The 22,163-nt window shown below is 42.2% G+C and overlaps 5 protein-coding genes and 1 long non-coding RNA gene across 6 annotated transcripts; 2 read left to right on the forward strand and 4 right to left on the reverse strand.

Annotated features, from left to right (window-relative positions):
• The first annotated feature begins 414 nt into the window (after window positions 1–414).
• On the forward strand, window positions 415–2,971 carry LOC122407431 (ribonuclease Oy). Its single transcript, XM_043413628.1, has 3 exons — window positions 415–851; window positions 1,369–1,912; window positions 2,423–2,971. The coding sequence occupies exons 1-3, from the start codon at window positions 784–786 to the stop codon at window positions 2,591–2,593; spliced, it is 783 nt and encodes a 260-aa protein (XP_043269563.1). The 5' UTR covers window positions 415–783; the 3' UTR covers window positions 2,594–2,971.
• Window positions 2,972–3,161: 190 nt separating this feature from the next.
• LOC122407433 (uncharacterized) lies at window positions 3,162–4,532 on the reverse strand. Its single transcript, XR_006260201.1, has 2 exons — window positions 4,409–4,532; window positions 3,162–3,945 (listed from the first exon to the last, which is right to left on the reverse strand). It is a non-coding gene; the product is annotated as an uncharacterized lncRNA (long non-coding RNA).
• On the forward strand, window positions 3,626–5,934 carry LOC122407432 (ribonuclease Oy-like). The gene is made up of 3 exons (XM_043413629.1): window positions 3,626–3,758; window positions 4,337–4,880; window positions 5,393–5,934. The coding sequence occupies exons 1-3, from the start codon at window positions 3,691–3,693 to the stop codon at window positions 5,561–5,563; spliced, it is 783 nt and encodes a 260-aa protein (XP_043269564.1). The 5' UTR covers window positions 3,626–3,690; the 3' UTR covers window positions 5,564–5,934.
• A 48-nt stretch (window positions 5,935–5,982) lies between these two features.
• LOC122407430 (UBX domain-containing protein 1) lies at window positions 5,983–9,023 on the reverse strand. The gene is made up of 7 exons (XM_043413627.1): window positions 8,799–9,023; window positions 8,668–8,721; window positions 7,662–7,823; window positions 7,316–7,567; window positions 6,985–7,213; window positions 6,494–6,674; window positions 5,983–6,273 (listed from the first exon to the last, which is right to left on the reverse strand). The coding sequence occupies exons 1-7, from the start codon at window positions 8,852–8,854 to the stop codon at window positions 6,227–6,229; spliced, it is 981 nt and encodes a 326-aa protein (XP_043269562.1). The 5' UTR covers window positions 8,855–9,023; the 3' UTR covers window positions 5,983–6,226.
• A 329-nt stretch (window positions 9,024–9,352) lies between these two features.
• On the reverse strand, window positions 9,353–15,565 carry LOC122407955 (serine-rich adhesin for platelets-like). Its single transcript, XM_043414444.1, has 6 exons — window positions 15,337–15,565; window positions 14,435–15,204; window positions 10,611–14,337; window positions 10,529–10,545; window positions 10,224–10,367; window positions 9,353–10,153 (listed from the first exon to the last, which is right to left on the reverse strand). The coding sequence occupies exons 1-6, from the start codon at window positions 15,563–15,565 to the stop codon at window positions 9,932–9,934; spliced, it is 5,109 nt and encodes a 1,702-aa protein (XP_043270379.1). The 3' UTR covers window positions 9,353–9,931.
• A 996-nt stretch (window positions 15,566–16,561) lies between these two features.
• Window positions 16,562–20,727, reverse strand: LOC122407762 (uncharacterized). Its single transcript, XM_043414176.1, has 3 exons — window positions 20,381–20,727; window positions 18,755–18,922; window positions 16,562–18,643 (listed from the first exon to the last, which is right to left on the reverse strand). The coding sequence occupies exons 1-3, from the start codon at window positions 20,436–20,438 to the stop codon at window positions 18,426–18,428; spliced, it is 444 nt and encodes a 147-aa protein (XP_043270111.1). The 5' UTR covers window positions 20,439–20,727; the 3' UTR covers window positions 16,562–18,425.
• Window positions 20,728–22,163: the final 1,436 nt, after the last annotated feature.

Genomic DNA, 22,163 nt, shown 5'->3' on the forward strand with positions numbered 1-22,163 from the left:
TTATGATTCTTTACAACACCGTAAAACACATTTTTTAACATTGATCACCAGTTTTGAATACAGGCGTTTTTCACCCGAAGCTTATTTCAGGCTCTTCTTTTTTTTTCATTTCCACGACATTCAATTACAACTGCCTGTCATTCGCACGTCCCATATCTTTGAGTATTTTCTTTTGGTCGATCGTGACTCGCATCTGGCACGATAAGATAATTCCATCGAATTTAAATGACAAGCCAAACTGATGATTTATTTCCTGTTTACGGAAGGGGAAATAAATTTACCAGAATTTTTTCAAATAAAAATATCTCGAATGGAATTTCCTTTAATAAAATTCGCTTTTGATGTATTTCAAGTAAATTTGCGAAGAATGAGAAATTATCAAAAAGGTGAATTCCTCCGGTTGATGGAAATTGTTTTGAAATTTTTTCACTCTCCTCTCGCAAGGGACCGGCTTCGTTTGACCAGAAAACCAACCCAGCTGTGCGCTCAGCTGACTGTACAGCTGGTTACTCGAGAAAAATATGCGGCTGAGAGTTGGTAGTGGGGAGGAGGAGAGAGGGAGAGAAAAGAGAGCGAGCAAGTGACGAGAAGAGAAGGAAGGGAGGGCTGAACTCGATTGACCAAGGCCGTTATAGCTTCGTGGACGAGAGTGGGAGACAACGACGCTATTTCACATTTCCTACTGCTGGGGTAACTTTCGTGCAACTCTAGTGAACACTAACTTTACGAAGAACATTCTATTTCATAGTATCAAACGTTGTTCAGTGCAAATCATCGGTGACAATGATCCGCGCCAAACTGTTCAAAGGACTTTTCCTACTTTTCTTGATTTTCGTCGTCGTCGCCGATGGGTAAGTACCATAGATCGAGTGACACTGTACTGTTGCAAGCAGTTTCTGGCCTCGTGTTATTGTATATATTTTCAAATGAATCAACGCTCGAGCCTTCGATAGTCGCTCCAAATCAGCTCAGCAGCTCAATGCAAGCTGCAATTTCAGCAAGATCTCCAATTCCCTTTCCTTCCATGGATTCGCCAAAACCTGTTGCATTAAGAAAACAGTCATTAAATTAGTGTATCCGTCGGAATCCGTTGGAATAATAAAAAGCAACTTCGATGATTTTTTGCTCTTTTGAATTTTTGTTGGAATATTTTTTTATCAGTTCGTATTTACATGAGAATCAGGATCTCGATTATTTTGAATATGAATGAGAAAGAACGTCATAAAAATCGGCTACGGTTGGTCTCCTATTGTTCACATTTCGTTTTGAAGAACTGTCCTTTTTTCTAAAGAACAATAAGTTACACCGAAAACATACGTACGAAACAGAGATTGAGTAGACGATACGAATGTTTTGTTTTCGTTGCAGACGAAGAGGAAATCGTCGCAGAAAATATAAAAAAGCTTTTAAATCAACGGAATTCGATGTTCTCATATTTACCCAACATTGGCCACAGACAGTATGCTACACATGGAAAGAAGAATCGCCAAAGAACGAGTGCGCGATGCCCGGCGACGAGGAATGGTCTATTCACGGCATATGGCCAACCAAGTACCATGTAATTGGTCCACTTTACTGCAACAAGAGCATGCCGTTCAACTTCGCAGCACTCCAGCCAATTGAACTCGAATTGGAGAAAAAATGGATCGATGTTGAAAAGGGCAGAAAAGCTCACTCATTTTGGACTCACGAATGGGAAAAACATGGCACTTGCGCTGCTGTTTTAGAACCTTTAAACTCAGAGCTCAAATATTTTAAGGAAGGACTTGCGCTTCTCGACCAATACGACATGAAACATGTGCTTGCCAAGGCCATGATTATGCCTGGTCAAGCATACAATGTTCAAAAGATTCTTGACGGTGTCAAAAAAGTTTTGGGAAAAACCGCTCAAGTACAGTGCGTCAACAATCCGGTGAGTCGACACTCGATATTTATTGTTTTTTTTCCTTCGATTTGAATTACGACTCCACAATATTTTTTCATAGAATTTTTCAAATTGAATATTCTCAGCGAAATTTCGGTATTTTACGGGTCTACGGATCAGCAAAAATCCGAACACACCAAAAAATCATTATCAACAAATATTACGCGAAAAAAAATCGAACGATTGTTTTTAACATGAAAATATGCATTATTTTCAATAGTAGTGGAGCTCAAAATTTATCATCATGATTTATAACCTCTCAAAACAATTTTCTTCGGAATCACGACTATTAATCCGATTTCGCATTCGTGTTTAGAACTTCAAATGATATTTAGCAATTGAATATATTCTAAATGAGAATTTTCTCATTTTTTTTAACATTCTTCAAGTTATAAAATTTCCAAAACTGTGTTGCCACCTCTCAAAAACCCCATTTCTGAACGCGGTTTGCGTGAAATCAATTTTAATGATCTCCTCCCTCCGATTTTTTGTTTCCAGAAAACTCATGAAATATACTTGTTCGAAATAAGAATATGTTTCGACAAGAAATTGAATCTCGTTGATTGTGATGGAATTCCCGGATATCCGACAAATTGTTCCCACAAAAAGGACGTTATTTATCCTGGCCAAGTGCCAACAGATTACAACGTCGTCATGGTTCATGGATAAAGTTTCGACGATAAATCATTCGTCGACAAACGAAGCATAATACTTTGACATATCAATTTTCACACTTCCCCTAAATTTGCAATGACAAAGGAACGTGAATGATCAACACTTTTTCATTTTCATCGCATTGATAACGAATTTTGAGACTGTAACGAGAGACAATTATTATCGGTCTGTTGCTATTTATAATGGAATTCAATACTTGGCTGTACAAAGTATAAAGAATAATCGAAGATCGATTAGATTGTACCAAGCCACATTGTAAGTTTACATTACGATTGTTCGTGTCACGAATTTGCCGTAGTGACCTGAAACATTTTTGTTCTCTTTCGTATTTTGCAAACGAAATGTACAAAAGTACGAAATCTGTCAACGGAACGTTTTGTTCTCAATCATTGTTAGTTATACGATAAGACGTTTTTCTCCGTATCTGTTTTTTTTTTTTTTTTTTTCATTATTAATAAAACCATACGTTCAATCGAACGAACGGACGGAACATGAGAATGATATACAACTTATGACAAACTGAGAATGAGGATGAGTCTCTTTTTCCTTATTTTCAAATCTATTTCTTAAACAAAGATATATTTATTTATTATTATATATATATAAAAGTTGTGCTTAACGATATTCTCACTTATCGAGCATGCGCTGCACGGTTCTGACCCGTCGAATCATTCCATCTTTTTCTGGACGATCACGACGGCCGAAGGCACTAGGCCTGCAAAAAAGATTGCACGTTAGCAAAAAACAATGAACTTTGCATCCTAAGTCATTTTTATATTGTCACTCGGTTGGTTCACCGATGTCACGTGCCAAGGCTGATAACGAAACGATATCAGTTTTTTTCAAATATCGTTTCGTCTAATCAGCAAATTTTGTACATATATCTTACATTATCGCTATCGAACTTATATATTCGCTCACCCAACCCATCCACGGTGCTTTTCGTAATCTTCCTCTGCGAAAACTTTTTTTGAAAAACTCGTCGTTGAATTGAAGCTCAACTGCTGGGGCAACTCTCGTGAATATTACCTTTGCGAAGAACATTCTGTTTCATAGTATCAAACGTTGTTCAGTGCAAATCATCGGTGACGATGATCCGCGCCAAATTGATCAAAGGACTTTTTCTGCTTTTCTTGATTTTTGTTGTTGTCGCTGATGGGTAAGTACCATAGATTGAGTGGCACTGTGCTGTTGCAAGCAGTTTCTGCCCTCGTGTTCGTACATATTTTCAAATGAATCAACGCTCGAGCCTTTGATAGTCGCTCCAAATCAGCTCAGCAGTTCAATGCAAGGTGCAATTTCAGCAAGATCGCCGATTCCCTTTCCTTCCATGGATTCGCCAAAACCTGTTGCATTAAGAAAACAGTCATTAAATCAGCGTTTCCGTCGGTCCTAATCGACAATTTTCAGTTTTCTCTTCAGTTTTCTTTGGTCGTCTTTCAAAACGTCGAGTTTTTCATTGAAATAATAAAAAGCAACTTCGATGATTTTTTGCTCTTTTGAATTTTTGTTGAAATATTTTTTTATCAGCTCTTATCTACATGAAAATCAGAATCTCAATTATTTTGAATGTGATTGAGAAAGAACGTCATAAAAATCGGCTACGGTTAGTCTCCTATTGTTCACATTTCGTTTTGCAGAACTGTCTTTTTTTCTAAAGAACAATAAGTTACTCCGAAAACATACGTACGAAACAGAGATTGAATAGACGATACGAATGTTTTGTATTCGTTGCAGACGAAGAGGAAGTCGTCACAGAAAATATAAAAGAGCTTTGAAATCGACGAAATTCGATGTTCTTATATTTACCCAACATTGGCCCCAGACAGTATGCTACAGATGGAAAGAAGTATCGCCAAAGAACGAGTGCGCGATGCCCAGCGACGAGGAATGGTCTATTCACGGTTTATGGCCAATCAAGTACCATGCAATTGGTCCATTCTACTGCAACGAGAGCATGCCATTCAACTTCGCAGCACTCCAGCCAATTGAACTCGAATTGGAGAAAAAATGGATGGATGTTGAAAAGGGCAAAAATGCTCACTCATTTTGGATTTACGAATGGGAAAAACATGGCACTTGCGCTGCTGTTTTAGAACCTTTAAACTCAGAGCTCAAGTATTTTAAGGAAGGACTTGCGCTTCTCGACCAATACGACATGAAACATGTGCTTGCCAAGGCCATGATTATGCCTGGTCAAGCGTACAATGTTCAAAAGATTCTTGACGGTGTCAAGGAAGTTTTGGGGAAAACCGCCCTAGTACAATGCATCATCAATCCCGTGAGTCGTCACTCGGTTTTTTATTGTTTTTTTTTCCTTCGATTCGAATTACGACTTCACAAAATATTTTCATAGAATTTTTCAAATTGAATATTCTCAGCGAAATTTCGGTATTTTACGAGTCTACGGATCAGCGAAAATCCGAACACACCAAAAAATCATTTTCAACAAATATTACGCGAAAAAAAATCGAACGATTGTTTTTAACATGAAAATATGCATTATTTTCAATAGTGGTGGAGCTCAAAATTTATCATCACGATTTATAACCTCTCAAAACAATTTTCTTCGGAATCACGACTATTAATCCGATTTCGCATTCGTGTTTAGAACTTCAAATGATATTTAGCAATTGAATATATTCTAAATGAGAATTTTCCCATTTTTTTTAACATTCTTCAAGTTATAAAATTTCCAAAACTGCGTTGCCACCTCTCAAAAATCCCATTTCTGAACGCGGTTTGCGTGAAATCAATTTTAATGATCTCCCCCCTCCGATTTTTTGTTTCCAGAAAACTCATGAAAGATACTTGTTCGAAATAAGAATATGTTTCGACAAGAAATTGAATCTCGTTGATTGTGATGGAATTCCCGGATATCCGACAAATTGTTCCCACAAAAAGGACGTTATTTATCCTGGCCAAGTGCCAACAGATTACACTGGCGTCATGGTTCATGGATAAGGTTTCGACGGTAAACCATTCGTCGACAAACGAAGCATAATACTTTGACATATATTAATTTTCACACGTCCTCTAAATTTGCAACGACAAAGGAACCTGAATTACCGACACCTTTTCATTTTCATCGCATTGATGACGAATTTTGAGAGTGTAACGAGAGACGATTATTATCGGTCTGTTGCTATTTATAATGGAATTCAATAGTTGGCTGTACAAAGTGTAAAGAATAATCGAAGATCGATTAGATTGTACCAAGCCACATTGTAAGTTTACATTACGATTGTTCGTGTCACGAATTTGCCGTAGTGACCTGAAACATTTTTGTTCTCTTTCGTATTTTGCAAACGAAATGTACAAAAGTACGAAATCTATCAACGGAACGTTTTGTTCTTATTCATTATTAGTTATACGATAAGACGTTTTTCTCCGTATCTGTTTTTTTTTCTTTATTAATAAAACCATATGTTCAATCGAGCGAACGGGCGGAACATGAGAATGATATACAACGTATGACAAACTGAGAATGAGGATGAGTCTCTTGTTTCTTATTTTAAGTCTATTTCTTAAACATAGATATATTTATTTATTATTATATATATAAAAGTTGTGCGTAACGATATTCTCACTTATCGAGCATGCGCTGCACAGTCTTGACTCGTCGAATCATTCCGTCTTTTTCTGGACGATTACGACGGCCGAAGGCACTAGGCCTGCAAAAAAGATTGCACGTTAGCAAAACACAATGAACTTTGTATCCTAAGAGTCATTTTTATATTATTACTTCGTTGGTTCAACGATGCCACGTGCCAAGGCTGATAACGAAACGATATCAGTTTTTTTCGAATATCGTTTCGTCCAATCAGCAAATTCTGTACATATTTCTTACATTATTATTTTTATTATCACTATCGAACTGATTTATTCGCTCACCCAACACATCCAACGGTGCTTCGTAATCTTCCTCTGCGAAAACCTTTCTTGGAAAACTCGTCATTAGATTGAAATTCCCTGGGGCATCGGTCCTATTCATCTCTATGAATAATCTCACCGCCGATAATTGCTCCTTACATCCAAAACTTTGGACCAATGTTCGACCATTTGTTAGACGGATCTGAAATTTGTTTACAATTTTTTTTACGAAAATGTTCATCAAAAGCGTATAAGAAATTGCATGAACATTTGAATAACAATAGAAGTTTGAAATTTTAGAAACCAAAAAGTTTTAAATATTTCAAATTCTGTGGAAAAAGTTAAATATTCAAATCCTTGATAAAGTTCTTGGAATATTTTAATGAATTTGGCACAATTACATAATATTGATTTCGAGTAAACGATTCGACGTTTTGACTAGAGTATTAGTTTTGCGCTAGTTTTTGTTATACTATAATAATACTATTTCGATAACTAAACTCCGAGTATACCTGAAGTTTAGTTTCTTTGTAATCCTGTTTTGGTGGTGAAACAACAGCCTCAGGAGCGGCTGGCATGGGAGTTACCGGAGTAGTTGGTTGACCACTTTCAGCTGCTTTGGCTTTCCTCGCAGCTTTGTCAGCCTCGATTTGAGCTCGCACCTTTTGCCGAGCCAATTTTTCCTCCTCTTTCTCTCGTTTTCTTTGTGCTACCATCCTCTGCATTTCTGATTCTACGAATCTAAAACAAAAACCATTCATTTTTTACAGTTTGGACTGATGATACTGAAAAACACGCTAAACATTTGCTGTATTTCTGATAAACATTAAAAAACATGCTCACTTTCTTTTAGCCTCTGCCATTTCCTTTCCAGATCGTATTCTATTTTTCTCTCTTTCCACTGCTTCTCGTTTCTCCTGTTCCTCTCTCTCTTTTCTCTTGAGTTTCAATTTCTCTTCAAGAAATTTGAGCTTTTCTTTCTTTTCTTCTTCAGTGAGGGGTTTCTTTTCCTCAAGACTTTCAGAAAAGCTGTCGTGGCCGGACTTGGTGGCATGGTATTCGACCTCGAGAGTAGACTTGAATAACTTTTGACAACTGTTGATGGAAAAAGATCTCTCTGTAAAATCCATTTTTACCAGTCCTTACATTGCGACATAATTTACCCGAAGGATAATAATAATAAAATTACACGTCGCATTTGAGCGATTTCGCATTTTCACTGGAAGAAGGATCTTTATTACTAGCGCTGGCTTCGCTATTCTCGTCAGGTGTTTTGGCTGCGGTTTCTGGAGCTCTTTCAGCAGCTGGTGGTTCAATTTCTGGCTCAACATCATTGGAATGAGCTAGCAGCCTGAAATTAATTTTTTAAGTCAATAAACTGTTTTAGTAAATAATTTCTCATTGCACTTTATCGTTTATTTTTTATCTTCATACTATTTTAAGGTTACATTCTATTTATCTACAGATTTTTAAAACATGAGAATTTATGGCTAACCAGTTTTGGAAATGGAGGGAAATTGTACAAAATCTAGTAAAATTTATATCCAATAAAATTCAGCCAACTCTAAAGCTGTGTTAAGCATTGATTTTTCAAATTCAAATGAATTTGAAAACTTTGTATTCAGGTATAAGAGATCGAAGCAATGATTGTGCTGCCTTTTATTTTTAGTTCTCGACACACTGAGCTACAAATGCTCTTGATTCAGAAAAGAAATGATATTTTTTTAAAAATACAGTATCAGCCCATTCTTTTTGTTCTGTGAAACATGTTTGATTGTATTTCTATATGCATACTAATGTATTTGAATATTCTTTAGTTTTTATGTTCCAATAAAAATTCTGAATTATGAACTGAATTCATTGTTCTAGGAAAAAGAAATATCTATTCTACAAATATACAAAATTCCAAACATATTCAAAGGTATTTTGAAAACAGAATTGTGATACAATCAGTAAAAAATTTTTTGCAGTGAATTCAAATCAATGTAAGCAAAATCTCATATTTTCTTGAAGCATTTCAAATTTTATAGCAATATTCTTCTGTCCAATTCCACAGATTTAAAAGAAGTTCTTATAGCTCACTTTTAATTGTGACAAGAGTTGTTGAATATTGAACTTATACAGCTTTTACAAAAATTCATTAATAAATTACACCGAATCTTTAAGAAGTTTAGAATTTACTTAAAAAATTTTACCATTCCATTGCCGGCTCGACACCTTTGTTCCCCGTAACTTGAAGTGCTTTTTCCCTGGAAAAATAGTGTGGTGAACAACAATGTAAGTTGAGAAATAAGGTTATAATTTTCTTAGTGAATCGTCGACTTACACTTTTGGGAGACTGAAGCCCATGTCTACCAGCATTGCAACGGCTTCCGAAGGCATTTTTAATCCCCAATTTTACGAATCCGATAGTCTTAATGTCTCAACTAACACGCTAAATTTTTTAACAAACGAGAAACAATGTCAAAATGCAAGTGTCATTCCAAGCATGCGCTCTCTTGTTGCATGTCTCCCCGAACCTGACCTGACCGAAGCCGCATGAAATGCAGAATGCCGGGCCGAACAAGTGCGAAGTTGTCCGAGAATCGATCTACCTCGCTCCATATCGCGGCGTACGTGTTTTGTTCCCACTTTCAAATCGAAGCGTGTAGCACGACGAAACTGATTCGAATACGACAAATTAACGAGACTGCATTTTTCACCTCACTTGTACGTTCACCCTCGATAACGAATGAAAAGTTGGTTAGTAAAAAATAAGAAATTCTTTCAATGAAAACTTGAAAAATATCAGCTCATTTGTCATAAAAAAACTTCAACTTTTGAACCTGAGTAAACAAAATAAAAATATTTCAAACTTATTCGTAAATTTTGCCACGAAAATTGATATTGATATTGATTTTATTTTCCAATCGTTGCTTTTTCAACTTACAATATTTGCAGACCGCACAAATTCGTTTCAACTTTTCTTTTTTTTTTTCTCCTTTTAACATTGTTAAAAATAACTACAAGTTTAAGTGCAGCGTTACTCACGTATAAATTTAACAAAAAAAAAAAAGTCGTGATAACTACAAACCTAAAAAAAATTCAGTGCATACATAATAATTGGACTCTAATGCTGTCATAATTGCATCATTTTTTTTCCAATAAATCCATGAAAATGCGAGAGCATGTTTTTAGATTTTTTGGTTACAATTCATGCTGAACATGAAGATAAACGGTTGAGGAGTGAGCTCAATTGTTGGAACTTTATGAAACTTATGAATATGACTAGAATGAGATTTTTAAGGTATTTTTCACAAGCGTGTATACATTTAATATCAATGTGTTATGGAAATGACTAGAAACATTATTCGTCATTGGGAATGATCGGCGAACAAAAATTGAGCGCCGCGATCGATCGTTTACTTTTATTCGAATCGCGAGGTCAATAAAAACTACAAATTGACCGTGTGTTTCGCGTCAATTTTCATTTTTCGTAGCAGCAGGAGCAGAATTTTTTTTCGTCGACGAGCTCAACCGACTCGTCGTCGACTTTTGTCTTTGCGGCGATTTGCATCTCGACGCTTGGTTTCTCGGGCTCTCTGGAGCATTTTCAAAATCCGAAGTGGCAAAATGCTCCTGGAAAAGTTCTTCGAGCCTTTTCGAAAGCGTTTCAATCTTGGCGATGCGATCCGCATCGTTCTGTCGCAATGCGAATTGAAAAAATGGCAAAATTAAAAACTCTTTGGCCTTCAGATTTGAATCCACGTACCTTGTGATACAGTTTCGAGTTATTCACGATTTTTCTAAAGTCCCTCATCACGTGCTCGATTTTATGGTAAATTCGGTTTTTCAGCTTGTAGCCAATCGTCTCCAGAAAAATTGGACTCTTATTCACTCTGGAGTCCTCTTCGAGCTGCAAAGCGAACCGAGATGTAATCTCAAGCAAAAAATTTCAACATTTAAATTTATTCACATTTATGGAATTGGAGATCAAAGTCGCAGTCTCGCAATGTGACTTCGCACTGAAATATTTAGAGAAACGATTGAAAGCGATTGAAAGTGAGAAAATTTAGCCCCCGATTCGATGAATTCTCGCGAGCCTGTTACTCCAAGGGAACCAAAGATCGATCACGAACCGTTTCAACAGTTGCACCACCTCCAGATCCACTCGAATGCGTAGAGGGATGCTTGAGAAGTTTGGCATCTTCCATTTGCCAAAGGGTCTGATGTATCGTAGTCAATTTGTTGAATGCTAGTGAGCTGAGTGCTTGTTTCCTTCTGGAACTGTACCAAACGGACCATCCGCGTTCGCTGACTTTGGCTTTAGTTTCTGTCCAACCACTGGCAGAGCCACTTTCACCTTTTTTCTTACTTTGACTTTTGCCAGTCGATGGTTTCGCGGAGCTGAGGCCAGAGACTTCCTCTTTAGCAATTTTTTTGTTCGATCGTCCCTCTTCGCTTTCCTTTTCGTCGAGATCTTTGGGCAGCCTCTTTGCGACACTTTTTCTCGTCTTGTGAACCGACTGACTGGCTCGATCGGAGCTTTTGCGCTGGCACTTTCTTCCGGGTATGGGTACGATCGAGCCTCTGACCACGGGCTCGCTCGAACCCGTACATCTCGTCTGCCTCCCTCGGCAGTTCTCGGGTTTGCCAAGGACGCCGGATTTTGCGCTCGAGCGTCGTACGGTCTCGGAGTACGTGGCTCGACCGACGAATTCGGCGCTGGTGTCGATCAGCGAAACCGAGAGGTTTCTCGACGGTGCGTAAAGGTTGCTGGCTTCCCGGTCCTCATTTTCACGATCTCGAGGGCTTTCATTCGTCGCAGTCTCCTGGAAGCAATCCGTCGTTTTATCTGTTACACCGACTGTCGAATCGGCGACGTCCTGGCTCGAAATTTTCATCGGATCCGGCGTAGAAGTTACGACAGTTTTGTGCTCGTGACGTTCCTCGTTGACGGAGCTGTTGATGGAACCGCCGATGGTGCTGTCGGGATCGGATTCTTTGGCATTGAGCGCGACGATGCTCGCATTGTTCAACGTGCTGATGAGCCACGAGTCCGTTTTTACGTTCGTCTTCGAGAGTTTGGTGTCCCGAGATTCCGCCTCGGTGTACCGGTCAGGGGAGCATTTGCACGTGGAGCTCGAGTCGTCTTCGGACGCCTCGTAGCTCGAAGCGTCGCAGAATCGATCGTTCACTTGTTTTTCAAACCCGTTGTAAGGGGACAAGCGGTCCGGAGAGCAATTATCTTTGCTCCTCGGTGTGCAGTTGGACCGTGCTTCTTTAGCGGAGTTTGGGCTCTTCGAGTCGTAGGTCTCGCCGGGTCCCTTGACGTTGAGTGCTTCGAGTAGAATCTCCGCCGAAGCGCACGCAGCTTTCCAGGCGACATCCTGCCGGTTTTCCCGATCTGAAATGGACTTGACGCGGCGCAGGATCCGCGGTGAGTTTTGCGGGGTGAAACTGGACGGCGGGGGAACGATGGGAGCAGCTGCTGAAAACGGGACTCTGATCGATGTGCTCGTAGTCGAAGTCGTCGCGGAGACTTGCACCGAGGAAGCGATGATCAAGGAGGAGACGGAGGTCGAGAGCTGGTGGCTCTTTTGTCCGGTGTAGTGATGAGTGTTTTGAGCAGGGCGATTCGCGTGAGCCCTCGGTGTGTTGACATTGCCACGGGAGCTCCCAGAATTTTCGTTTTTCCGAGTGTTCTTGCGATGATGCCTTTTTTTGGGGACGTTGTAGCTTCCGGGTTTCATGTAGACTCGAACGTCTTCGGAGCTGTCGTACTCATCGAGGCTTCGATGAATGTTGGCTGTCGTTTGTTTGTTCAATAGATTCGCGGCGTTCCAAGGTTGGCTCTGAATAGCTTGCATGTTTTGCAACGTCTGCAATTGCCGGTTGGGATCCATGTGAAGCGCTCTGGTAAAATCGATCGCACTTCTCGAATTTTCCTGCGGGTGGTTCGACGCTTTGGCGCCGATAGTATTGTCAGGTTTTCTACTTTCCGTCGGGCCTTTGATGGTGCGATGAGCGGCGTTTCTCATGCTCGCAAACCAGGCTGATAAATTCGCCGTCATTTCTTGCGTCTCTCTATTCGCGCTAGGCGTATTGCCCTCTATTTGACTGAGCAAGGTCATCTTGGTCCGTGGGACTGGAGGCAACTCGCGCTCATCCGACCCACACTTTCCAACGTAAACCGGCTCCGCTTTGATGCCGGAGACGCTCGTTGCCGAGAGGACGAGGCCACTTCCACAATTGCGCTCGTTCAATTCGGCTATTCTTACGCTACCGGTACGATCCGGCTCGGCGCGAGGCTTGCTTCGGTCCGCGGCACTGACTCCGGCTAGGTAAGTCGAGTCGAGAGCGGATTCCGGTCCCGCGACTAGATAAACACTTCCATTCACGTTTGTACAATGGCCCGTGGCATTCGGATTAACCGGATGCGTCGAATGCGGATGTGCCAGGCACCTCCGTGGGTAAGCGTTCTCGTGGCAGCTTCCGGCGGTTCTAATTTTGAAGATGGGCTCGCAGGGGCCCGGGCCTGAAGGAGCGGTGCTGGGAGCGCCTCGCGACGTGCCAAAAACAAAATTGTACTGCTGCTCCTTCAACCCCCAACGTTGTCGCTCCAGCTCGCTCGAGCTTCCGATGCTCTCCATTACTTTGTTCTGCAGTTTGAAAAATTCGGCGTTCAACGAGTGTCTCGAAGACGACGTGATCTTCGTCGACGACGTGTTCGAAGCATTTTTCATGCGGTAGCGATTACCGCTGGAGAAACCAAGGTCACTCGAGCCCAGCGAGACGTCCGGACCTAATTTCGCGCTGTCGATCGTCGATGACAGGTTCTCGGTTATCGTCCATTTGCTCCGGAGCTTCGTCTCCTTTTGCGATTGCAGACGGGACTCGAACGAATTTAAGTTCGGATTCGTCGACTGGGATGCATACTGCAGGGTGTAAGTGGCATCACGATCGCTGCGATCACTGTTATTCAACTTGGTCGAGTGTTCTTGTTGACGTTGCCACGAATCGAAGAGGTCGTTTCCCGTGTAGAGATTGACATCCCCGGGGAACGACGTGCTCGGTGGGTTATCTGAAAATCCCAAGTTCTCCGGGCCAGTCGAGCCGCACGAACCAATATTTTCCTCCACACTCACGAGCGTCTTGATCAATTCTCTGAGCAGATCCTGCGTGACTACTTCCCACGTTTGAAACCGGCTCGGCAGCTCTCTGTCGAACTTGTCATCGAGACAAGGATAATGCTGTTTGTTCAAATAATTATCGAGAACGAGCCATCCGTTGGTTATTCGTAAGAAAGCGTTCACAAGATCTTGGACGAATGTCTTGTCACCGGAATAAATGGGGAAGCAGGTGGAAGATTTGGTGAGCGCTGTTCTCGTTGCGGAAGAAATATTTGACAGCCACGCTGCCCTCGACTTGCCTCGGTGGGGGGCAGAGTTCAGTATCGATTCGGCCTCGTTGCAGCCCCAATAAATCGTTTTTCTCATAATCTCGGGATAATGGTGAGGATCCCGGCGATCCTCTTGGGTCTGAGTGCTCGTCGTGCGGTTATTTTCTTCCATCGAAATCCCGTACTCTGTACAAAAGTCGGTGAACCACAAGTTTGTTTTGTTAGCGACGTTGTCACCGGCTCCACCGGCGAAAGGTGTCGACGTTTCGTTGTCACCGCGAGTCTCGTCTTTTCCAAGTTCGTTCGACGACACCGTGTTGCACAGAGCCGACACCATTTTCTCAGCTTCGATGGTGAAATCGAAACTCGCTGCCGACTCGTCTGAATAATGCTCATCTTGGTTCTTCGGAAGCGCCGAAGAACACGGTCGGCTCGTTTCCATCGGCGATACGGAGATCCTTGGACTCGCAATCGCGTCGGGATTCTGTTTGGAAACGAGGGGGTTACGTGGGTCATTGAGTACAGGAAAAATCGAGAGAGAAGGAAATTCTGCGGAATGAGCTTTTGGGGGATAAATGTACCTTGAAAACATTGGAAATTTCTCGGGCCGTTTGGAGAGGCCAATCGACAGTTTCTCTTCTGGAGGCCGCTGCTTCTTGGTGTTTCGTGTCGCCAGGAACTGTCAGATTTCTCGAGCCAGTCATCGTTTGGAGATCGACGCTGGGAAGCATCGGCAGTTTGTCTCTGGATGGAGGCCCGAAAGTCATCGATGAATTTTGGAAGATCTGACCAGCCGGGATGGCCTGACCAGTTATTGGATTGTCCCCGAACGTCACGTTCCCGTAGGAATTAGCGACGTTGGTCAAATGCAGGGGGGGCTTGATGGTTTGATAGTTGCAGGAGTTGCTTGCTGAAATGTTGTAATACGTGCCCTGTGCCTGGTTATTCAGGCTTTGTTGATGATGCTGCGCGCTCTGAGGGCGTTCCGGAAGCAGACAAAATGTTTGGGTCACTTCAGGAGGCTTGAAAAATGGCTGGGGTATCAGAGCCAAGCCGGATGCCGAGCTGTAATGATCACCGGGTCCATACGGAGGGTGAGCGAAGCTCGAAGAGGCCACGAGGAATGATCCCGTCGAAGGAGTTGCTCCGGGAGGCGCTTGATTCGCCTGACATTGATCGAAGAACACCAAAGGCTTGGAAATGTAGGCTAATGGCTGTTGAACGTGAGTTTGCTGATGCTGAAGTGACTGACAATATTGCTGGTGGGTCTGCTGATGGTGATGCGGATGCTGGCCCCGGGGGAGTTTGCTCTTCGGTTGCCATTTCGTCACTTTCGTGTGACGAATCGGAACTGCGCGTTCGTTCATTACCGTTCGCACATAAATCGTGTTAAACGTTGATTCATCAGGAAACCGAAAAACAGAAAAAATTTGAGGCTGTCCTAAGGGGAATTTGAGAAAATATTTTCTCTTGTGATTATAACCTTGATTCGGAAGTGCACCAGGGTTTCCAGTCAATCCGGAACTCCTCTGAACACCTGAGTAAACACAATGAGGATGAATATTCGCTGGGCACGCTTGAAGGGTCGTTATCGGAGCGTAAATGACGTGCTGCTGTTGCTGAAGAAGCGACGGAGAAGGTGATGGGCATTGAGCTAAGGAAGGGCCAGGAGAGGATCGATTTTGCGGTGGTGGCGGTCCCGCTGGGTGCATGATCCGATCTTTCAGCGATCGGTGTTTTTCCCTTTTTCTCTCCTATCTGGAATCTTCTTAAGGGATTTGAAGCCCCTCTAGATATGCTTTTGTCCACGGGAGCTCGAATTAACTGAAAATTGCGATGAACATCGCAGTCATTGCGACTGCATGTGGGTGCTGAGAAAACGAGTTCGACTTACCTGCTAACGAAAATGCATTTCAATTTAGGTGCGGTTACCGGCCACGGTGGGCTGCTGGAAGAACGAGACCGTCGAATACTCGGAAAGTGTAAAGTCATTTTGAAAAAAAATTGTTTATTCGAATCCCTTGGTTGACAGATGCAGAGGCAGCTAAAAATAACAACTTTCTTTGGGCCAATCAACGCTGCTTTCCCTAGGGAAAAACCATTTTGACAATACGGTTATTCGTCTCGGTTTTATGAAAAACGTCAAAGCTCCGAAAAGTTTGGACGACAAGATGCTATTCCGGAAGGTTTTCAATCGCGACGGAGTTTATTGGAACTTTGTTTTACCACGCGAGAGGTAAAAGCGTTGACGTTAAAGATGAAAGATTGAGTGAACGAGAGACTGTAAGCGTAAAACAAACAAAAAAGTGTTTTCCCTGCTCTTCGCGTCACGAGTAACGAGCAGCAATTGCGAGACATCGAAGAGGGATGAAACAATTGCCGATCTTCGGGACTGACATTCTTTTTCTCGGGAAAAAAATCAGCTGGCTTGCCATCAGCTGACCCCTTAAGGGGCGATCAGGAGGCCGCCGCGGGGAAGGCAAATCTCGCGTTCCATCCAGCCAGAAAACGTTGATCCAACAATATTATATAATTTATCATAAATTGATCCAATTCCATGACAAATTGATTAAGTATAGTCGTTTTATTCATCATTGTGTCACGCTAAGGTCGCGCGAACGACGAGACGAAAATTGGCGAAGGATCAATTTCATGCGAGAACGGGGAAGAGAAAAGTTGAGGAGGAAGAGAGACGAAAAGTCCGCCGGTTAATCATGGTGCATTCGTATATTGATTTTTCTTGCTTTGCCTTTTTGGAGGGGATGCCGCTATTGCGGTGAACAATTGTCTCGCGAGACCGCGGAGCCTCGCAACGAGCCTCTTTATATATTATCATTTCATAATCATCAACATCACTATTATCATTTTTTTTCTTTCATTATATTATCATAATCGTAATCATAAACATTATTATATTCGTATCCCTAAGCTGTACGAGATCACTAATTATTGGATTCAAAGTTTTTTCTACCAAATTCGAAATTGTCCATGTTCGACGAAGATGTTTACGTATACACGACAGAGGGCGCGAGAGCGCACACACACATATTTACATATTGTATTCTGCTATTAAACATTAATCTGTTTTTGCGTTTTACCTTCAATACCTGCTGCTCATTCTCTTATCAGAAAAGTATCAGCTCATTTTATCATACCCGGCGGCGGCGAGGGGTATTTGAATTCCGAAATGCGTCACACCGATTGGCAATTTGAACATGATGTGTGATACTTAAAAATTTTTATAACTACACTTTTATGTTTATTCAATTTTTTAAGTTTTCACTCAACGCTTGTGTCGTTTTATTTTCATATATATTTATATATATATACTCATTTATATATTTATAAAGCTCTACACACAGAATGCTTTGAACAAACAACGGTGTGCCCGACTCAACGATCGGTTCATTAAAATTCAATTACGATAACGACGACTCGAGAAGGACCCTCTAATTTTTTCAATCTTTCCAACGCTCTCGTATTCTTATTTTTATTTATTTCCATTCGAATCTCACTCACGTTTAATTGCTCGATATATCATATACGTTTAACGATAGCACGGTTATCGGGAATTTTAATTTCTTGAATTTTTCTGTTTTTCTTTTCAACTCGTTTGCCTGCGTTTGTGTGTGTGTGTGTGTGTGTGTGCGATCTTTCGGAACGGATTGGTTGGTCCTTAATTTTTCGTACTTTGTTCATTTATTTCTTTATCGAAGAGCTTTTAAGTTCCTCCAAGTGTGGCATGCATAGGCGCAGTTGGGCGAGTACAACGGGTGCGCGAATAGGTGTAATTTAACAAGATTGTGAATTCTGTGAACGGATGAAAATTTGTGTTTTACGGACGTAGGAGTTATTGCGATGTACGTTACTCAGTGAAGGCAGTGGTGACGTCGATGAGACAAACTTGCATTTACATTTTGTTTAAAATACAATATTTCAAACGAAATAGACAATGAAACAAGTCCGCATCGTTCTCTCCCGTGATACAACAATAAAAATTGGGTTAATTCATCAAACGGATTCGAAGGCTCGATAGAAAGCTAGACCTAAAACTACGCTGTCGTTTTAAAATTAATTTGCTGTCATTTTAAGTTAGGATTGTCCAACCAGATCCGTTTTTGTGCATTCTCACGTGACGAAAACTCTCGTGATATTTCTCATGCTTCTGGAATCGAATTAGCACTCGCTTCCGATAGTTGTTTCGATTCTTTTTAGTGTAAACTGAGGGTTGCTTCTCGGGTTCGACGTCTCGTTAGACTCTCTCTCGTTTTATCTTTTTCCCATGCTTTTCCTCTCGCTGGCTTTCGGCCCGAGGACACAGACGCCTTTTGTTCCCTCTCGTTCAACTCTTCGCCAAGTTTCCTATTTTCTCTTTCGTTTAGCCCGACTGGCTGCTGGCCGAGCGTGTGCTGCGGACGGGGTTAGTGTGGCGAGGACTTTTGTTTCGTGGTGGCGGCCAGCGTTTACTGTTTCTTTGTTTTTGTTGCGAACGACGAATAATTGGTTTTTTTCGGTTGCTTCAATTCAGTTGTAACATTATTTGGTAATTTAAAAAAAACGAGGGCCGAAAGCCTAGTTGCGGAGGTGGGCGTTAAGGGCGCTTCCGAGGAGGCACAATATCATCAAAAATTGTGGCACGTGCGCGTAACTCGGCGTCGAACCGTTGCAGAGGTTGGTCAGGCAGGAGCAAACCTCCTGCCTTCCGCCGAAACCGCTGCGCTGATAACAGCGCCCCTTGTAGTTCGATTCGTCGTAACCGCAGGTCCTGATTACACGAGTTTCCGGTGGCACTGTCGAGGCAGAAAAACAAAGTTGAATGAAAAATAAACAGGAGAAAAGTATCGAGCGAAACTCGAGAAACTTTCATCACGAATTTGTCAATTGCACAGTAATTAACGTACATCCATTCATGGGGAACTCGATGCTCTGGACAGTTTTACGGCACATCGTGTACTTGGTGCCGCCGGCCGAGACCTGGCAGTCTTTCTGAAGGGCGTCTGGCGGTTTCTTGTCGGCGCATCGGCTGTCGATGTGACTGTTGCATTCGTAACACGTCAGCGCCTCAACGCCTGTAAATTAATATTAAACATCGGAAATAAAAATAGATCGAGACGAATATAGATGGAGAGGAAAACAATTAACGTCGGTGCACGACACTGCACAGTGCGGATTCGAGGTCAGATCATTTTGTATTAAGAATTAAATGTGCGGTCGAACAATATTTCGAGGCGAGGATAAACGAAAAACGACCGACCCCTTATCGGGGTAGGGTCGAAGGGTCAGAGCGATAAGGACGGCGAAGAAACTGTCGTTCGTCGATGTCGACACGGGGAACGAGCTGACGATTCCAAAAGACTGAAGAAACAGCAATAGAAAATTTAATTAATGAAATATCGAGGGAATATTCGTTTCAATTTTTACACGCTATTCTCCGCGGTGCTTCGGTATACTCGGCATCTTAATTAACGAGTTATTCTCTCAAGAGGAAAACGCGGGACAAAAAGTTCAGCGAACTTTGTCTGGTCGAAGTATAAAACGCGTCATGGATTAGCCGCACCGTTAAAAAAAAGAGGAAAAATCAATGCAGCTGTACGTGGCCCAGAAACGGTGGCGTCATCGTGTCTCGCCCGTTCTCTCAATTCCCTTCAATTCTCTTACGTACACATAAATCCTCCGGAAGTCACGAAACAAATTTTTTCCCTTTGATTTGTAACTTCCCTAGGAAAATCTATTTAAACATTGATCAGCGCTAACTCAGGCCTCTCAATATTCGTGAAACGAGCTCTGACCTCGTGACCCAACCCTTAACTGCATTCGATACGCACGCCGCAGTGTTGTACTTGCGGAGAAAGTAACTCTATCAGCCCTCGCTCTAGTCGCTTGAGTATTTTCTATGTCGCTTCGCGCTTTTGCTCGTTGGTGTCCAAAGTACTTCGTTATATATCTGTATACGAGAGTTGGAAATGGTTTCCCGTCGTCCCCTTGGGCTTTGCGGATTCACATCGTCATCGATTCTTACGGCGCCTGCGCCCCTGGAACTCCATGGGAATGGGACGGAGCCAGAGACTCGGGGGTTGATAGCTCGTGCGAGCCTTCCCGAATGTCCCTTCTGAATCAGCACTCGATCGATCGATTTCCTCGGACAATCATCGAGCGAAGCTCCCTTTTCCCAGGAATTTGGACGTCGATTCGAATGAACTTTTATCAGTGACGGTCTTGAGGGAGGTGAGCGAACGTACCCATGAAATTGACTGACCCAATTCGCTCCTTCCTCGCTCCCTGTTGCCGACTCGTCTTCGGACATTTCCGAGTTAAACATTCGCCGGGAAATGCCTCCGGGATCGTTCCAACTATTTTTAGCCGTTACGTCGACAAAGCCGGAGTTTTTAAGTCACAAACTTCCTCGGGGCCTCGGAAAAGTTTTGGAAGCGTCGGAACGCTTCGTTATACGCATACCTGCCGCTGGCTTAGCAGTCAAAGCGACTCGATAATAATGCAACAAAAGGATTCTCAGCTCGGAAACTCACCCAAGTGACCCACCAGCAAGTAGGCACCGCAAACCATCACCAGTTGCTGAACCTTCATCCTGTCTCGGGCTTTTTAAATCTTCACACTCGTTGATCCCTCGAAGAATATCTTCTCTCGTACCACCTATGCCACCGAACAACAAACGAGTGATCGTCTTTTTATAAAAGGAGTACGCAGCGCAGCGGTAGATTCCTCTACAGAGAGCAGCAACGTACTGAACTGTTTTAACACTGTGCGGGGGATGCGCGCGCGCTACTCTTGGCTTTACGGTTTTATAAAGGGGGTTGAAAATACACCGACCCCACGGCCTCGCGAGCTCGGCTAACACTGTTGATTCCGTGCGGTGGCTGGCACGACTCCCACCGTCTCACCAACCCCCGTCCCCATCCGAAGCATACAAATACACGCATATTTATATATGTACGCAGTGTGGGAGGGAGACGGGACTCGATGTACTAGCAGCCGCAGAACGAGCTCGAGACTCCGGGACGCATCATACCCGTACGAGAGATATCCCGAGAATTAACGAAGAGGCCACGAGCCATGATAATCTTCAATTGATAACGAAAATTTACGATCAAAACAAATGAGGAATTCTCTACAGCAACGACTCGTTTCGTCACAACGAATTTATTATCGTTTCCAATATTTCTCATTGACGGAGCTCCGAGCATTTTTTAGCAGCCCTCGAGTTTTCATGTTTTCGATTAAAAAATCGACTAATCGAAAAAACAACACGAGCCCAAAATCGTCTACTGAATTTTCGTCCTACGATCTTGGGATTCGTTCGATCCGAAGATTCGAATCATAAATCGTAGTTTCGAATATTTCGAGTCTTAATGAGCTAGCTCTGTGCCCGAGGTCAAACGCCTAATGAAAAAATGAGCGTGACCAACTGGGCGACGAAGCGCCAATCCTGCGCCTGCTCTTCGTAGACAACGATTTTTCATTGGTTTGCAATAACAATCGCAGTTTGCAAGGACTAGGCAATTGTTTCGTGAGTCATTATGTGCGTGGACATTTTGTATGTTAAAGAGAGTATCGCGGACAACGGGTAGGGCCAAATTGTGAGAGCACAGGGAAGGCCGTAGGTGGTACGTTCAAGTGGAGCCTATAAAGTGAGCGTAGCTACTACCGGACTAGGCCTGAGTGGATAATACCTCTTTTCCTGTGACACAGAACGTCGCCAATCCTCAGCAAACTTTAAACTTTGTTGAGAGTCAAACGCACACGTACGTCCGTCCAAGGGATTGACGGCATATATACGTAACGTAATACACTCGTGTGCATAATTTATCCAAGCTTTTGTATGTACCGAAAGAATCGATAACTCGGATTGGAAGCGACTTGGCCATTGATGAGCAGCCAACGGATCCGGGTTGCACTGCACGGCGATATTATCGAGTGATTTGGCACCTCGATTGATTCGTCGTTGTCCCCAGAAGTAAATAACGTTCGAAACAATCGATCGTAATCGATCGTTTTTATCATAAAACAAAAAAAAATGTTTTTTTTTTTTATTCAGTTGAATTTGATTTGATTGGATTTTTAATTTGTAATTTCTTTAATTTTTGTAAACCTCAATTAATTTCCACTTGATTAAATTTTGAATTTAATATTGTTTCATTGAATTTATTCTTTTTTATTGGGATTTATTTTTATTTAATTTAATTTTTAATGCGAAATGAGTGGATGAAGTTAATTGGAATTTTGTCATTTTGCAACACTTTCACAGAGGCGTGAGCACGTTTAGACTTATCGATGGAACTCTTGTTCGCTGAG

Source organism: Venturia canescens, chromosome 3, assembly GCF_019457755.1.
Source record: "Venturia canescens isolate UGA chromosome 3, ASM1945775v1, whole genome shotgun sequence".
Taxonomy (NCBI): Eukaryota; Metazoa; Arthropoda; class Insecta; order Hymenoptera; family Ichneumonidae; genus Venturia; species Venturia canescens.

Coding starts and splice junctions, on each gene's coding strand:
- LOC122407431 (XM_043413628.1), top strand. CDS start 784: ATGATCCGCGCCAAACTGTTCAAAGGACTTTTCCTACTTTTCTTGATT. Junction 852..1,368: donor TTCGTCGTCGTCGCCGATGG/GTAAGTACCATA, acceptor TTTTCGTTGCAG/ACGAAGAGGAAATCGTCGCA. Junction 1,913..2,422: donor TACAGTGCGTCAACAATCCG/GTGAGTCGACAC, acceptor TTTTGTTTCCAG/AAAACTCATGAAATATACTT.
- LOC122407432 (XM_043413629.1), top strand. CDS start 3,691: ATGATCCGCGCCAAATTGATCAAAGGACTTTTTCTGCTTTTCTTGATT. Junction 3,759..4,336: donor TTTGTTGTTGTCGCTGATGG/GTAAGTACCATA, acceptor TATTCGTTGCAG/ACGAAGAGGAAGTCGTCACA. Junction 4,881..5,392: donor TACAATGCATCATCAATCCC/GTGAGTCGTCAC, acceptor TTTTGTTTCCAG/AAAACTCATGAAAGATACTT.
- LOC122407430 (XM_043413627.1), bottom strand. CDS start 8,854: ATGCCTTCGGAAGCCGTTGCAATGCTGGTAGACATGGGCTTCAGTCTC. Junction 8,722..8,798: donor GGCTTCAGTCTCCCAAAAGT/GTAAGTCGACGA, acceptor CTATTTTTCCAG/GGAAAAAGCACTTCAAGTTA. Junction 6,274..6,493: donor AGCACCGTTGGATGTGTTGG/GTGAGCGAATAA, acceptor TCTTTTTTGCAG/GCCTAGTGCCTTCGGCCGTC.
- LOC122407955 (XM_043414444.1), bottom strand. CDS start 15,565: ATGCACCCAGCGGGACCGCCACCACCGCAAAATCGATCCTCTCCTGGC. Junction 15,205..15,336: donor TGGTGCACTTCCGAATCAAG/GTTATAATCACA, acceptor ACGAACGCGCAG/TTCCGATTCGTCACACGAAA. Junction 10,154..10,223: donor ACTCGAAACTGTATCACAAG/GTACGTGGATTC, acceptor GCATTGCGACAG/AACGATGCGGATCGCATCGC.
- LOC122407762 (XM_043414176.1), bottom strand. CDS start 20,438: ATGAAGGTTCAGCAACTGGTGATGGTTTGCGGTGCCTACTTGCTGGTG. Junction 18,923..20,380: donor CTTGCTGGTGGGTCACTTGG/GTGAGTTTCCGA, acceptor ATTAATTTACAG/GCGTTGAGGCGCTGACGTGT. Junction 18,644..18,754: donor CGAGTTCCCCATGAATGGAT/GTACGTTAATTA, acceptor CTGCCTCGACAG/TGCCACCGGAAACTCGTGTA.